Source organism: Drosophila yakuba, chromosome 3R, assembly GCF_016746365.2.
Source record: "Drosophila yakuba strain Tai18E2 chromosome 3R, Prin_Dyak_Tai18E2_2.1, whole genome shotgun sequence".
Lineage (NCBI taxonomy): Eukaryota > Metazoa > Arthropoda > Insecta > Diptera > Drosophilidae > Drosophila > Drosophila yakuba.
Window position 1 is genome coordinate 13,593,797 of NC_052530.2, and position 16,076 is coordinate 13,609,872.

General features: G+C 42.2%; 1 protein-coding gene across 4 annotated transcripts in view; it reads left to right on the forward strand.

Annotated features, from left to right (window-relative positions):
- Nucleotides 1-8,479: 8,479 nt before the first annotated feature.
- Nucleotides 8,480-16,076, forward strand: part of LOC26535701 (homeotic protein ultrabithorax) — a 77,658-nt gene continuing 70,061 nt past the window's right edge. For 3 of the 4 annotated variants that reach the window (XM_015192412.2, XM_015192414.2, XM_039375306.1), the window contains exon 1: nt 8,481-10,205. In XM_015192412.2, the coding sequence (XP_015047898.1) occupies nt 9,464-10,205 (742 nt within the window). In that variant the 5' untranslated portion in view covers nt 8,481-9,463. Of the gene's footprint in view, nt 10,233-16,076 lie in introns of all 4 variants that reach the window. The other variant, XM_015192413.3, reaches the window with a different exon arrangement.

The window sequence follows — 16,076 nt, forward strand, 5'->3', positions numbered from 1 at the left end:
GCTGCTGGCCAATAACTTCGCGCTCCTTCCTCCTGCACTGCGGAAATGAAATTCGATTTTAAATTAAAAATATACGACATTATTAATAAACTTGATTACATATATACATATTTTATACAGCCTTATAAATCTAAAAGATTCTATGGAAAGTAGTGTAAAGTAAACAATGGGTTACCGAAGCTGAATACATAAATATGTGGTGGCGCTGCTATAAATGTTAGTTTAGAAGGCTGTGCGAGACAAGAAATCCATTTTTCTCAGTGCACCATTATTAACTGGGGCGGTGTAAGCCCGAGCGAAATCCTTTTTCACTTTCCACGGCCTGCGAAAACGTGCAAAGTGGGTGTAAACGGATCGAAATGATGATTGTTTATTGTAATTTTTATGACTGCTTTGCACACAAACATGCCAAGGCGCCGATGATTGCACTCCAGGGGTAGGAAGGCCAAAAGCCGGTAGCCTTTGGCCCGAACTAGTGGGCCACATTCAGCGACCGGCCAACTTTAAGGGTGTGGGTGGAGCAGAGCCACCAGACCCAACCACGTCCTGTGGATAGACCAGCGAACGGAGTCTTCAGCGACGACAACTTGAACACTTGAAAACTTTCTAATTAAGCCATTTGCCAGATAGTTATTGATGGTGGAAAGTAATGTGAATGGGCGGACCAATGACAGTAATATGAACACCAAAATTACGATTGCACTTCCACTTCCAATATCGTGTTTCAATATGAACCAATTCAAGTAGTAAGAAAGTAATAGGTTATATTCCAACATAATTATTTATAGCTGTAAGCAGGGTTAAAATTGAATCTTTTTTATAATAATATAAAATTTTTCAAACATAACTTCTAACTTATACTTGTGAGTCCCATAAAGTTACAAAAACCTTGTGGAAGCCATTAAAGTGCAATAAAACTGCCGAAAATCGATTTTCTGTTTTTTTTGCGAATATTATTATCAGTAATTTGATCACAGCATTCGAAATATTGACTCAAATATGGAATGTCATACCTCGTTGAGCTCGTAATTAAATTCCCAATCTATTTTTTTTTTCACATTTTTTGCAATTTTTGATGCATTTTTACAAAAAATGCGAAAATTTGGCCAAAAATTATTTTAACAATGTCGGTCAGAAAGTGATAAAGTTAGTTAGTATTGGTAATTAGGAGTAAATATGTAATTCTTTTCGTAAATATTGAAATTTTGCCGAAAATTGATTTTCTATTTTTTTTCGAATATTATTTTGAGTATTTTTATCACACTATTTGAAATAATGGTCCAAATATGAAATGTCATACCTCGTCGAGCTCGTAATTAAATTCACAATCGAACTGTGTTCAAAAATGGTGATCATATTTTTTTTAACGTTTTTTGCAAGTTTTACAAAAAAAGCGAAAATCTGATATATTTTTCATTCATATGGATTCTATTTATTTTAAAGACCGCAGCTAATGACCCCTAATATCACGTCTTTGCGATCTGATTAAATATTTTGCATGCTCAAAGTTGGCGAATCAATGGCTGCTTATCAATTTCAATCAATTTTGCCAGAGATAATTTACTTCTTAGACACACATTACGAATCCATCAGGCCGATCTGCCAATCAAGTCCATATTCTACGAGTTTCTATCGTGAGTGTGGCCATAACATGTATTATGATGGCCAGATAGGTGGTACTCCACCTGGCCGCAGCATCGGATGGTAATGGGTATCGGGTTCCGGCTGCGGGGTGCCATAACACTAATACGCAACTATTACCTGGGACTGGTTTGCTTTATGGCCAGAATCGCTGCGGCCGTTTTTACCGGCCCACCGATGGGGGAATAAATTAAGCCAGCGTTTATGGAATGGCGCTGGGGGCGGTTATGATGCATTTTTAATTGACGTTCATTTGAAGAAACGCGAAGAGCGCTTCAATTCAATTATGCGCTGCTGCCTCGCCGCTCAACGAGCGGTTGCAAGTCGTCAGTTGGCAGTCGGCAGTTGGCAGTCGGCAGTTGCCGGTTGCAGCTCCGTCTGCAGCTTGGTATGTCCGTCTCTGATTGTATAGACCATAAAAGGCGCTGGCAACGGTTTTGGGCCCAATTGCCACTTTGTGTGCAAATTTGAATTGTGGAAATGCTGCGCATAAAAATGGAAAATCGCGCGCCTCGCAATTGCTGAACCATCGCAGGTACACCCAGAAAAATATGTTCTTTGTTCTTGCAAATCAAAAACGACTTCCAATGTTGTAACCGTTCTTGGCAAGCCAAGATGGCCATCTACCGATTATGTAGTTATTTTTAAACTAAGAAATTTAACAAAAATGGTTCTTTCCGATCTACAATTAGTTAGCTTTAAATGTGCTGCTGTGCTGCAAATACACTTATTTTTGCTTCATTGTTTTAAGCCCCTTTTTTTTGGGTGTTTGTCCTGGCATTCGTATCTCGCGAATGCAATCTGCAAACATTTTAAGCGTTGCAGCTCGTCAAGCAATGGCAATGGCAGCCACTCCCCCACCCACACACGCCTCAATTACCACCGCCACCGCCAACGTTGGTGGCACTCGCTAACGAATATGCACGCCCAATTGTTGCACATTGTGGCTGAAGCTGCCCCTGCAGCTGCCCCTGCAACTGCCCCTTGGGTGTGCACTGGGTCGCGATTGACAGCCGGCGGTGGATCGTCAGTCGGTGGCACGTCAACTTATTCATTAATTCATCAAATCGAAGGAGCCCGCTTTGGAAGCCCCTCACGATTTATTCGTACTAACGCAATCGCTTTGGCAGTCGTCGATAGTCTAAATTGGCTTCGTTTAGATTCGATTGTATAAAATAATCGTTAGGAAACGTGTTCTGCTTAATTGGAAAATTTGTATGTCTTGTCCGTAGGCCGGGCTTTTTGCGTCTATTGATTTTCCAGCGCACTCAAGCTGGAAAATTCATCGAGTTGTCCGTCCAGGTCGCGAGTCGTCCTATAAATTCACCTAACGGTGGAGCGACATTCAAATGAGCCTTAATGGTTGCCTAAATGACATTCACTGCAAGGATATTTTAGTATTGCAGTATTTCACCTGAAAATATAATCGGTAGAACAGATTCTCCAGGAGATAAAGAAATATTTGCTATTACCATAATTTATTTAATCTTTAATAATATAATATTACAATTCGAATTGGTTCTCAGTGTTTTTTTGTAGTCTTTGGCGGTCTTAATTACAATTATGGTCCCTTAAGAAATTGAATCAAAAATCGTTGAATTGAGGAGCTTTATAGGTACATAGTCAAACATTAGAATACACGGTGTTAGCCGAAATTTAAATTCCAATTGATTTCGCTTACTTAGCTTTAGTGTTCTGTTCCATTTTTGCCTTGCACTGACACATGTTTAATTTTAAGCGGGCTTAAATAGAATGTATGGTTGTGCCCACAATGAATGGGCACTAAATATTCAACTTTGTGCACCGCACCGCTCCCTCCAATCGATTCACCTGAATTTGACGACACTCGCACACAAATAGGCCTTAAGTTTAAATCCGCAAATATTTATAATTCCGTATTAAATTCATAATGCAGAATGTTTAATGCATAAATACATAATAAAATTTTACGACTTTTACCTTATCTTGTCAGGCAAAAACAATATAAACTTTCATTTAAAAATGAAAGAGGAAAACTTTTTCCATTGCTTCTGCAGCGGTCGGCTCAATTTTACGAGTATTTTATTTGTGCACGTTGCATTTGCCGTTGCAGTTTCTGCTGTTGTTGCTGCTGGTGCAGTAGCAGTTGCAACTTGCAACTGGCAACTGGCTACTGGCAACACACGTGCAAAAGGGCAGGCGCCACATGCAAGCGCCAAACAATTTGTCATTTTTTGCCATTCGAGTGGGAGTCGGAGGCGATGATCAATGCTTTGAATTATGATGAGGATTTATGCTTGACACTGTCGCAATGTGGCAGATAGTGCCGGACAGTCGGACAGCCGGACAGAAGATGGATGAATGGATGAATGGGTGGATGGATGGACAAGCATTTACGGCCCTTTCCCGGTTTGGTTCGGTTTGTTTCGCTTCGCTTCGGTCCGGTACGGTGCGGTCCGGTCCGCCGGCGCTAGTTATATGGCCACCATTTCCCCTCCAAAGGCCGACGAGGCGTCGTCAATGGAATGAAAACGAGCTCCTAAGGGCAGTGGGAACCACCGGGCACCACCCGCCGCCCTCCTATGATTTATTAAGTGTTAATAAAGAACTTAAATCCGTTGGATTGCATTTCGCATTCGGACCTCTGTTTGTGCTCTCATTCGCATCTCTGTTTGCCATGGCCCTTGCTTTCGGGTCAACTACCACTCCCCAATCCGAACCGAAAACGCGCCCAAAAAACCCGCTGCACGGCCCTCAGGATTTCCTTATCAATGCGTTCCATATTCGCGGCGCGCCGATTTCATTTTGCGCTCCCGCCAATTTCGCAATAAAATTTCGCCAGCCTGCAAATTAAAATTGCAATGTAATTGGTTAATCCATGCGTACATTATGACCATTGTAGCCGGGGCCATTCAAATTTGCAGAGGAAGTGCGCCCGGTAGTTTCATTTCTGTTCGCTCCTTGGTCCATTTCGTCCACTCATTGTTTCTGGCTCATTTTTTTGTGGATTACATTTTTCATTAAATTTTCTCGGAAAAGCGTCGGTGTGGGAGGTCGCTCTACATGGGTGGTTCTTATTGTTTGGTGGGCGGGGCTTTATTTCAAATTTCTCAAATGGCTTTAGTTTCGCGATAGATATTTACAAACGTATATGAAACTTATGATAGCAACATAAAAATATTTAAAGTTTTTCACAGATTAGTACTGTTTTAACTTGAAATACTTAGTGTATTTTACGAATACCTATATAAAATATATAAAACAAGTAAATAAAACCTTGAATTCTCCTATCTAATTAGTGGCACCAGTCAGTAGCAACATAGGAAATTTGAATATCAAATGCATCAAATTCTGCCATTTGTTGGCCCATTAACTTGTCGACGCCATCGTGGTTCGCGATCATTTGGCTTCGGTCTCATCAAAGACAGAAATTCGACAGCGAAGCGTATTGACTTTGAAAACTCGGAACGATTGGGGTGATAAATTTGGAGGGCGTTGAGATAGGCCCCTTCAAAGTACCACCCAAATTCACACAGAAAGAAGTAGTAAGTAAGTTATAAAATAAATATGTATTATATGTTTTTGAGGATGCGCAAAGCTGTTTTAGAATTTGTCCAATAACTGCTTTATTACTTCATAATCTACAAAAATTAAAGTATAATTTAGTTATATTTGCTAATAGCGACGCCCGTTTACAAGTATTTTTTCCCAGTGCACCATCTAACAGGTGCCGAGCCCCGTCGAACAGAAAAACAGCTAAAGACAGAGCCGAAATCCTTATAGACAATACGTAAACAAGTCGGAGAGTGCAGGCAGTATTTTGTTGAACATTTCTGTGTAAATAAACCTCGGGGCCACAAAAACTTTGATCTCGCATGGAGGAGGGCAACTAGTAGAGTATAGTACTCTGCTACTGGCCGTTTGATGTTTCTGGACTGGCGTCAGCGCCGGCGCTTCCAGCTGCCAAATTGCTGCTTTATTAGCTGCGTAAGTGGCTCCCCCCGATTTTCCTGCTTTCCACCTGGGGCAAAACGTATCTGTTTTGGACTATGATTAGATTGGGTGCGCCCATCTCAGGCATACGGATGGCATCGGTTGATTTGAGCGATTGCGGCCAATAAAACAGCGGGTGAGGAGGCAAACGAGCTGCCAAGGTGGCAATTAAACAGCTTGTCTAATTGCCCTGCACCAGTTCTCAACGGCGAATGGCGAAGGAGATGGAGGCCATCAATCAAGGCGTTGGTGTGAAGGAGGAGTCAGGTTTTGGCCACGGATTCGGCCGCCTCGGGGCTAATTGGCCACATTTAGCGTTGACCATATCCACTGGGCAACTAGGCAACTGGGCAAGTGGGCAACTGGCAACGAGGCAACCTCAGGCTACTTGGTCAGGTGTGAGCTTTGCATTAAATCCCCCTTTTCGCGAAACGGAAGCTCTCGTAAATTGCTGCAACAAGCTACCGATGACAGTGAAGCGGGGGCGCTGGTGGTGGCCATATGAAAATGAGATCGCTTTGTATGCAAATGCCTGGGAATCGAATTGCGAATCGGGAATCGCACAATCTCATTGCGACTTTATGCCAAGACAAACGAAGCCTCCCTTTTCGGTCCGAGTGGGCGTGGTGGGGGATTCCATTGTTAAACGTGTTTACACATCCAGAAGAATGAAATAAATAAGTGATTGCGCTACGGAGAATGTAACTACATTCTAACTAAAAGGTTCTTTTAAATTTGAACAAAAACAAAATGGTTTAAAGTGCATTTAATTATCTTCTTGGGGAATTTATATAAAAAAAGAATATTTTTCTATCCATATTCAGAATCAGAATTCATTAATCATTAATCGACCAGTAACTGCAAACACTCCTCTTATTTCAGCCAACTTGAGAATGCAGAACGGAGGAAAAAACAATCATCGATGTCGAACACAAACAAAACTACGGGCTCCAACTTTCTGCCCGCAGAGGAGCTCCTGCAGGAGGTAAGAGCAAGGAAAGGAGCAGGAGCAGGAGCTGGAGCAGGAGCCACAGAGGGGAGCTGTCGCTGCCCCATTGCATACCCCATAACGTAGCAAGTTTGAATATACTCGTACCCGTAAGATTCCCGAGTATATTAGGTAGCAAAATTTTTACGAGCTCATTATGGCTCATTTCGGCGATTGTTGTGATCCATTTATGCGCCTTCGAATGGCTTCAAATGGTTATGAGGCTATTTCTCTGTCATCCCCGCGAGTCCTTTGCACTCGTGTCCTTCCCCTGGGTCCCAAATGCGGGATAGCGAGTTCCTGGGTCCTGGATTCCCGACTCACGATATTTAGTTTGCAGTTGCGACTGCGATTTTTGCTTTACTTTTGCTTGGCTGTGGCTCTTCTCGCCTTTTGGCTTCGTTTTCCTTGGGCTTTCGGTCGCATATTTGGAAAATGTCGCCGCGTCTCCGAATGTGATTCAAGTGTTTGTTGGTGTGTGTATGTGTGTTTGTGTATGTGGTGGTGTGTATCTGTGTTCTGTGCAAGTTTTTGTATCTTTCTATCTTTCGCTTGTTGTTGATTTTTAAGACTTGGCACCGAAAATTCGGGCGGTGGGAAATGGCGCGGGCGGGGGTTGGAAAAGTAGAAAAGTAAATTTCTTCTTATAATAAGTTTATTTTGCAAACACTTGTGGCAAGCAACTTTGTTTGTTCGCCGTCGGTTTCTGGCTTAATCTACGAGCCGTTTGTGCGAATGTGGAAACTTTGACAAATATTTGCGAAACTTTCGCGAATGGCGCGGCGTTCTCGGTCTGCAAGACCCCGATCTATTTGCATTATGCATATGAATTTATTAGCATCAATTCCCACCATATTTACATTGACATTAATATCCCATTGAAAGTATTGGCGAACGGATTGAACATTTGGATTCGATTGCGAATTTGAATTTGAATGGGAAAAGGAAAACCGCAGCACAAAAATATTCCGGATCCCTGCCTTGAATTACCGTACAATACCGAGTGGGGGTTGACTTATCATCACTAAACTAATGCTAAGAATGGGAATCTAAATAAATAAAATAAATAATATATTCATTAATATGCCGTTGATATAATAAGGGAGGAATCAGGAATTAACGGGCTTCTAGAGACTTAAAGTGTTACGTCTCTTTTTATTTCAAATAATCCATTGAATGAATCTCTTTTTATTTGAACAAAAGTGGAAATCTTAAATATTAACTGTGAGAAAAGTAAAAGTTTGCTTAACCAGTGCTATTATCAATTATCTAATTTTTCCTTCCAGCGGAGAAGCAACTATTCCCAGTGGTAGCTTTACTCTATTAGTATACCTTTATTCTTTTACAAATAATTTGTATTAAGGTTGTCTGTTTGCACTACAGTCAAACATAAAAATAGGCAAGGTGTGCATAATTGTCACAAAAATAATAAACAATTTTGTAATTGCTGTTTCAAACTAAAAGGAAACAAATAAAAATCATTTTCGTGTAGTCATAAGTGCGCTGAAGCCGACCAAAAACAAGAGGATGCGCATCGTTTGGCGTGCAACTGGCAACTGGCGGGCCAACTGGCCCGTCGAGTTGGCCCGTAGGAAAATCAGCCCTCCTCCATGATGAATTTCCCTTTCCCGCCCCGCAGCGAGCGCGTTTTCCTGGCTCGCGAATGATGAACGAGAGGCGCCCACCCCGGGAAAATCGAAAAGACAGAGAGAGCGCAGTGAATGTGCTCAAACAAGTTCGAAGACTGAAAATGAACTCGACCGAAATGAGCGCTTCGCTGGCTCTCATTTTCAGCCTTCGAACTTGTTTGAGTGCGTTCATTTCCACTCGTAGACTTTGTGAATCGGCAGAGCAAAGTCAAAACACTGGCAACTGCGATTTGGTGGCACATTCGTTCGATGGCAACGGTTTGGATAACAGGCGCGCGCTTTGTTTTATTATCCACATTATCAGCGGCATTATTGTTATTATTGGCCCTCAGCGCTTTACCGCTCGCCCACGCGTCCGCCCGTGAATGCCGCGCGGAAAAGTCGCTTTCCACTAGATTGGCGTCCAGATTCGAGGAAATCCAAATCCGTCAGCGGACGCATTCGCGCTCGTTCGGTCAGCACTAAGCACTACGGCTAATAATCGTTCAAATCGTTAAAACCATAAAAATAATAATAATAATTGCAATAACAATAAACATAGTAATAATCGTAACGCTTACGAGCCTTTGATAGTGCCAAGGCAAGCGCTAACCAAGTATTCAAATTCAAATTCGAATTCAATTAACAGCAAAGTGCAATTGGCTAAAACCGAAACCAAAACGCAACAAAGTATACGAACACTTGTGAAATCGTACAAACAATAGTGGAAAAATATTTAAGATTATTAAGATTGAAATCTCAATAAACATTAGTGCTTAAATAAAGCTAAAACGTCACGTGGAGAGTGCAATAAACAGATAAACTTTTAAAATAAATGTTTACCAAACAGAAAATATTTTATAAATATTTAATTATTTAAAAACAAATTGGTTACTTCAAAATAAAAAAAATTCAAATTGGTGCTAAAACAAACCAGACAAATTTTCATGAAAATCAAACAAATAAAAAGACACATTTATTTATAAAAACCAAAACTAAACCAACAAAGACTTGGAGTGAAAATATAAAATAAATCTTTGAAAGGTCTAAAAAAAAATTGTGTAAATCCAAAGAAGGCAAAGCCACATCACAGAAAACTGAGGAAACACTCAAATAAAATCCGCCAAAGTCGAAGATCCCTGGAAAGCAATTCCTGTGAAATCGGTCAAGCCCCCAACGACTCTTAGCCCGTCTCAGACGGAGCACCGCCAAGATTCTCACCGCCAGCAACGCAATGAACTCGTACTTTGAGCAGGCCTCCGGCTTCTATGGCCATCCGCACCAGGCCACCGGAATGGCGATGGGCAGCGGTGGCCACCACGATCAGACGGCCAGTGCAGCGGCGGCCGCGTACAGGGGATTCCCCCTCTCGCTGGGCATGAGTCCCTATGCCAACCACCATCTGCAGCGCACCACCCAGGACTCGCCCTACGATGCCAGCATCACGGCCGCCTGCAACAAGATATACGGCGATGGCGCCGGAGCCTACAAACAGGACTGCCTGAACATCAAGGCGGATGCGGTGAATGGCTACAAGGACATTTGGAACACGGGCGGCTCGAATGGCGGCGGTGGTGGCGGCGGAGGCGGTGGTGGTGGCGGGGCGGGCGGAACAGGTGGAGCCGGCAATGCCAATGGCGGCAATGCGCCCAATGCAAATGGACAGAACAATCCGGCGGGCGGCATGCCCGTTAGACCCTCCGCCTGCACCCCCGATTCCCGAGTGGGCGGCTATTTGGACACGTCGGGCGGCAGTCCCGTTAGCCATCGCGGCGGCAGTGCCGGCGGTAATGTGAGTGTCAGCGGCGGCAACGGCAACGCCGGGGGCGTACAGAGCGGCGTGGGCGTGGCCGGAGCGGGCACAGCCTGGAATGCCAATTGCACCATCTCGGGCGCCGCTGCCGCCCAAACGGCGGCCGCCAGCAGTTTACACCAGGCCAGCAATCACACATTCTACCCCTGGATGGCTATCGCAGGTGAGTGTCCTGAAGATCCGACCAAAAGTGAGTGTCCACTGTAGCACAAGTCCACTGAAAGTCCCCCGAAATCCCATCCCTCCTACAATCGTCCCTATGGTGCCAAAGCTCTGTTGTTTTCCCAGTTGTTATCAAGCTCAACAGATAGCAGCTATGGCAACAAAAGTCATCCTGTGACTAATTGCCGTCTCTGCTCCGATTAACAGACAAGTCAACATGAAAAGCAAAATAATGAAGAGCTCGAATCGATCATAGGAAAAACAGATAACCACTTGTGATGTAAGACATGTGAAAGCAGTCAGAACAGGCCTCTTTATGGGAGGTACTTAGGAAAATTGAGCAGCTTATTGGCAATTATGAACTTCCTATTGCTATGTTAGGCGCCTTAAAAATAAACAAGTAGAAATATTTTGTTATAGCATGCATAAAAACAGGCCAAGCTAAACTTATGTATATTTATATATGATAAAATAATTAAATGTTTAGAAAAGTTTCATAAAAATATGTTCCTGGGGTACAAAAAATAGGATATGCACAAAAGATTTATTAAGTGTTAACAAGGTTTTTGAACATCAAACAACCGAAATTTATTGGGCTGATACTCTTAATAAATTTAATTTCTCATTATTGATTGCCTATACCTTTTTATTCACACAAAATGATCTCTTGGAAATTCATTTTGGCTGACTTAAAATTGTTACCCACTCATTCTATTTAAAGCCACCCATTTGGGTAGCCAATCCAACCATAGTTTGTACGCTGGCCGCCAATTTACGCGATTTAATCACTCTGAGATCACAGCCATAAACAAGAGCCATGGGCAGCTATAAGAAATAAAGAAAGAAGAAACCAGCTCAGGCCCTCAGATTTCACCTGCTCCGCTCCGCGACACCTTGCAGCGCAACGTCTGGCTCATAATTTTCAACACTTTGTTTACTAATTTTTGTCACCTTTGCTTTTAATGATGCTCGGCGGTAATTGTTGCAGCGCTGGCAGCCCAAGTGAGCTGCAATTTGTGCAACAAGAGAGCGGCAACGAGCAGCGTGAGTTATGGCATGCGGCTGAAAGAGCTGCAAAATAGCAACGGAGAAGGCAAAAAATAGCAAAAGGCAGCAAGTCGGCAAAGGCAGCAAAAGGCAGCCACAGGAGTCGGCGAGAAAGGGCAAGAATCCTTTCAGGACACACACTGCGCGCAGAAGTCGCGCTTATTACGGTTAACTACGCCATTATGTAATTACGTTCCGCACCTCGCCGCCCGACTTTTCCACGGGTTTGAGCCACCAGCCGAGCGAGGCGAACGGCTTGCGTCTGGGCCGAGATTGCCGTTTGGGCCAAGAACAAAGCCAAGAGTAGGTCAGCCGAAGGAGGTCTAGGTGCTCGAAGATCGAACATAAGCTGCACTTGAGTTGGCACTGAAAAATAGGAAAAACAGATATAATTATAAATAGTTACTATTTTCCTTTTAATATTTTAATATTTTTTTTACTCAACCCTTTTCTAAAAATTATATTTTTAATCCCTTCTCTTTTTTTGTGTCTGTGTAGAAAAGGGAGCTTGTAAAAGTCGCCTTCAAAAATCAATCAAATTTCACTTATAGCCAACGCGAAGAGCTGGTTAAAAAACAATTAAAGTTGAACTAAATTCGAGAGCCTTGCGACAGGTTTCCCTTCCGATCGATCCGTTCTGCAAGATGATCAGGGTAATGAAATTTATGCGCAGTGTCTGCCCAGTCTTAAATGTCGGTGATGAATTGGCCAGGCCAAGACCAAAAAAATACCATTGCCGAAAACGCTTCATACAGGGTGTCTCGTATAACAATTCCCGTTTGTCGGACAATCTCTGTGAGATATAACATCTTAAGTGGGATATTCCCTCTAAGAAGTTCAAATGCATTCTTACCTGAAGAAGGTCGAACAATTTTACCTGAAACTTCCATCTTAATTTGGTTCTTATAAGAAAACGAGACGAGCTGGCGTTACGATATTCGAAGGGATGAATTTTTTGAACTTGAGACCTGAAACTCTAAACCTCTGTGTACATATATGTATATGTATTTCGCATTATCTATAATTCGCTGAGACTAAATCCGCTTGATTGCCATTTGTCAACTGTTATCGCGGATTTGATTTACTCCAAACATATAATGCGAAAATAATTTAATTTTAAGCGACTTGCTCTGAGCGAACTGATTAAATCTGATTAAATCTGACGATCGCAACGGAAAATCAAGTCATAAATAAATCGGCGCACACTTCCAGCGATCATCGATCATTTGCCGCTGATCCGAGGCCCCAAATGCAAACCAAATTCAATTTTATCGTATCTAAACATGGCTTCACATTTGAAAAACCCACATCAGAGTTTTCTGGCCTTTGGAGTCGCAGTTGGCGTTGCTGTGTTGTTCTTGGCCCGCTGTTTGTTGTATGTGCGAACACGGCGAGCGGCGGGCGGAGGGCATTAAATCATTGTCCTGAAGGCTTTTAAGTCATTATCGATAAATTTCAACATAAATTCGTAAATTTGCTTTATTTGCCTGGGCCGGTGTGTGAGGTTCACGTCGGCGAAGTGGTTTATGGCCGAGTTCTGTGGCTGGCCGAAATTTGCCTAATTTCGACCGTGGCGCAAAAACAAAAGCAAAAATTATAAAACAAACTACGAAGTTTTACAGGAAAAATCAATGCACCTGTATTAAAGAAATTTAACAAATTAATTTTTAAAAAAATAAAACATTGTGTGTGTAGCCGATGCTATTTGAAAACTTACAAAACAGAGGAACTTTGTGGAGTTAATGATTGTAGATCCAAAAATGAGTGACTAAATTTTGCATTAAATCATTAAAAATCTGAAATATCTCTTTCAAATATTTAAAAAAAATTATTTTATATCATTTTAAATATCTCCCTATCAGGGCAAGTCCCATTTTTATTTATTGAGAATTAAATACACATTGTAGTGGTATAGAGAATTCCATGCTGATCCCTGTTTCTCCCAGTGTAAGTGCAGTTCAAACTGAGAGATAGATTTTGTTGCGGCTTGTTACTTTTTTTTGTCCCTCAATGACCTTGAGAATAGCTGGGCGGATGGGCAATTGACACGTTTCGGGGCAATCATAATTCATATTTGCCGCAGTTACCGAGGAAAGAACTCTCACGCTGTGACGTAATTATGAGGATGCCTTGTGTCCCGGCATATATGTACACTGGCATATCTACCTGCAATTGTAGGGAACACGTAGAGCCGAGGAGGGCACGTCATATCCCTCCAAGGTTAATGGGCTGTGAGCTGTGGGCTGTGGGACACACCGAAATGGTGCAGTTCAAATGTCGGGCAACAGTTGCCGTTGCAACATGCAATTAATTGCCAGGGGAAGTGCGTCGATGATGCCGCTGATTATGTAAATGGCGAAGTGCAAGCGAACGCACACAGGAAAACCTTTCAACGCGCGCTTTTAATCATTTTTTTCGCGGAGCGCAGAATGCAAAATTCAGCCAGATCAGAAACAAATCACAGCGCCTTTGAGCATCGCAATTTCTGTGGCGGATGCTAGGGATGCAGATGCCCCTTGCGAGTCTCCCCTCTCCATCTGGGGCATCGATTCTCCCTTTTTCGGGGATTGGTTTTCGGGTTCTGGGGCAGCTTCTTGCATTTTTTAATGTATTTTTAAATAAGGAATTTAATAAGCACCTTGGCGGTCCTCGGTCCTCAAGTCGTTGGACTCGCACTGCGACTGCGACTGGCGGTCGAGGAGACCAAAGTTGCAAGACGTCGACGTCGCCAACGACGACAACACAAAGTGGCCCAGACACATGGCCCAACAACAACAACAGCAGCCACAACAACAGCAACATCGTGGAGCTGCAGGGCGAGGAGCAATTTTGGCTTTTCCCTCGTATTTTTCGAGGCCCTCGAAGTTGCAATGGGCAAATGCTTAGATTTTTGATTCAAAATATTAAAATCAGAAAAGCTTACTTTGGGAAATATATATTAGCATATCATAGATTATATACATTTAATTCTAAAAAGTTTATTAATTGAAATGAAAATTTTAACAGCAGAAATCAATAATTAAAATATTAACTACACAATTCACGGCGCTAAGTTGTTAAGATTATTACAATCCAAAGTATCAATTCAAAATCATTCGCTCTCCCCCAAATGACCCCATTAAAAATGATTAGGTGCTGTATTTTTCAAACTTTTTAAATAATGTCGTGATCGCGATCAATAACTATTATATGTACATGTAGAACCGATTGCAGATAAGCAATAATTGTTATAGTATGTTCATTTACTATACCATATACTGAGTTTCTTCCGTATTGTGACATTGGCAGTTTTTCCTTATCGATCTTCATCTTTGACACACAAATGCCATGTGTACAAGCCGTTATTATTATTATTCATATTTGTGGGCCCACTGTGCGGACGTCTTCCCGTGGCAGTTGCAAAATCATGTTTTAAGGTGTTTTTGATACCTAATAAAAACAACAACACGACGGCCGAAAACACATGCAAAGGGGTGAAAGAGAGATGGGTAGAGCGCAGCCATGCCAGAAGGGACAAGGGTCGTGAGTATGGGAATGTGTGTGTGTGTGTGAGTGGGGATATACGTACGGGGGAGTATGGGAACATATAGCAGACGCGAGTGACCGCAGCAGAAGACCCCCTCCATTAACCCTTTGGTGGCTACGTCACAGCCATATCGCCACTTGGAAGACGCCAACATCGCTGCTCGACGCTCGACGCTCGGCGTGTTTATTATAAAACAACAAATCATTCATTATAACCACTTGTGTGTCTGTATGGGAAAGTGGCGTAAACATGAAAAGAAACAAACACACACGGACACAAAACGCTCCATGTTGTTTCCGATAATATGCATATTTGCGTATTATTTTGATTTTAATAATGATTTATTTATTATTAATAATTCATTGGTGGTGGCCTCTTGCCGGGATTCCGTATATTGGAATCGCACGGCCTGATTGCGATCTGATCCCCACGATCCAACGACTCCAAGTTCTCCGAGTGCAAAAGCTGCCCACCAGTCTCCCAGTTGCCCAGTTGCCCAGTCACCCAATCTCCATCTCGTTTGAATATCGCCTGTCTTCGGATTGTGTAACAGAAGTTGGGCTACCAGCAAACAAACACGCCGCATCGTAGGAAACGCATATTATAATGAGCTTCAATTAAGATAGAAATCTCCAAGACTAAAAAGACAAAGATTAATGGGTTCACAATTGTCCAGTCGAGTGGCTTCAGGTGGCTCGGCCAATAGAACTGCACAGAACAAATTTAGCTTTATAAATTAAAAATCAAAAGTGGCTTCAGTAATAAAGCCTTTTTAAGCTCTCTATTGTCAACATTTTTTAAGCCCTAAAAGCTAGGAAAAAATATTGAAAAACAAACTATATTTTCCAGTGTAGGCACATGTTGCAATGCCACATGTTCACAAGCTTGCAGATCATTAAACATAAATATTTCTTTCGTCTGTTCGCGTCATTCAAAATATATAAGAATATTTTATATGAATGAAGTTAATTAGAGGCATACAACGTTTGAATAAGAAAACCCCCGTGTTTTCAAAACTAGATTCCACTACCCACTTTCTGGTAGAAAATGAGGGCATCTCGGATTCGTTGATACCTTTTCTCAAGAGCCTGTTTGGCCAGCTCTTCATGATTTACGAGATTTGCCTTGGCCAAAAATGTGGGTAACTGTTATAGCAGCTTGGAGTATATTTTTTCGTCGTTGGGTCATCGATTGGTTCGAAGCATTCTCCAAACATTTGCTCTTACCCTATAATTTATAGATTTTTATTTTGATTTATCTGAACTAGAACTTTGGCCAGAACTTTCGGCTCCGCCTGCC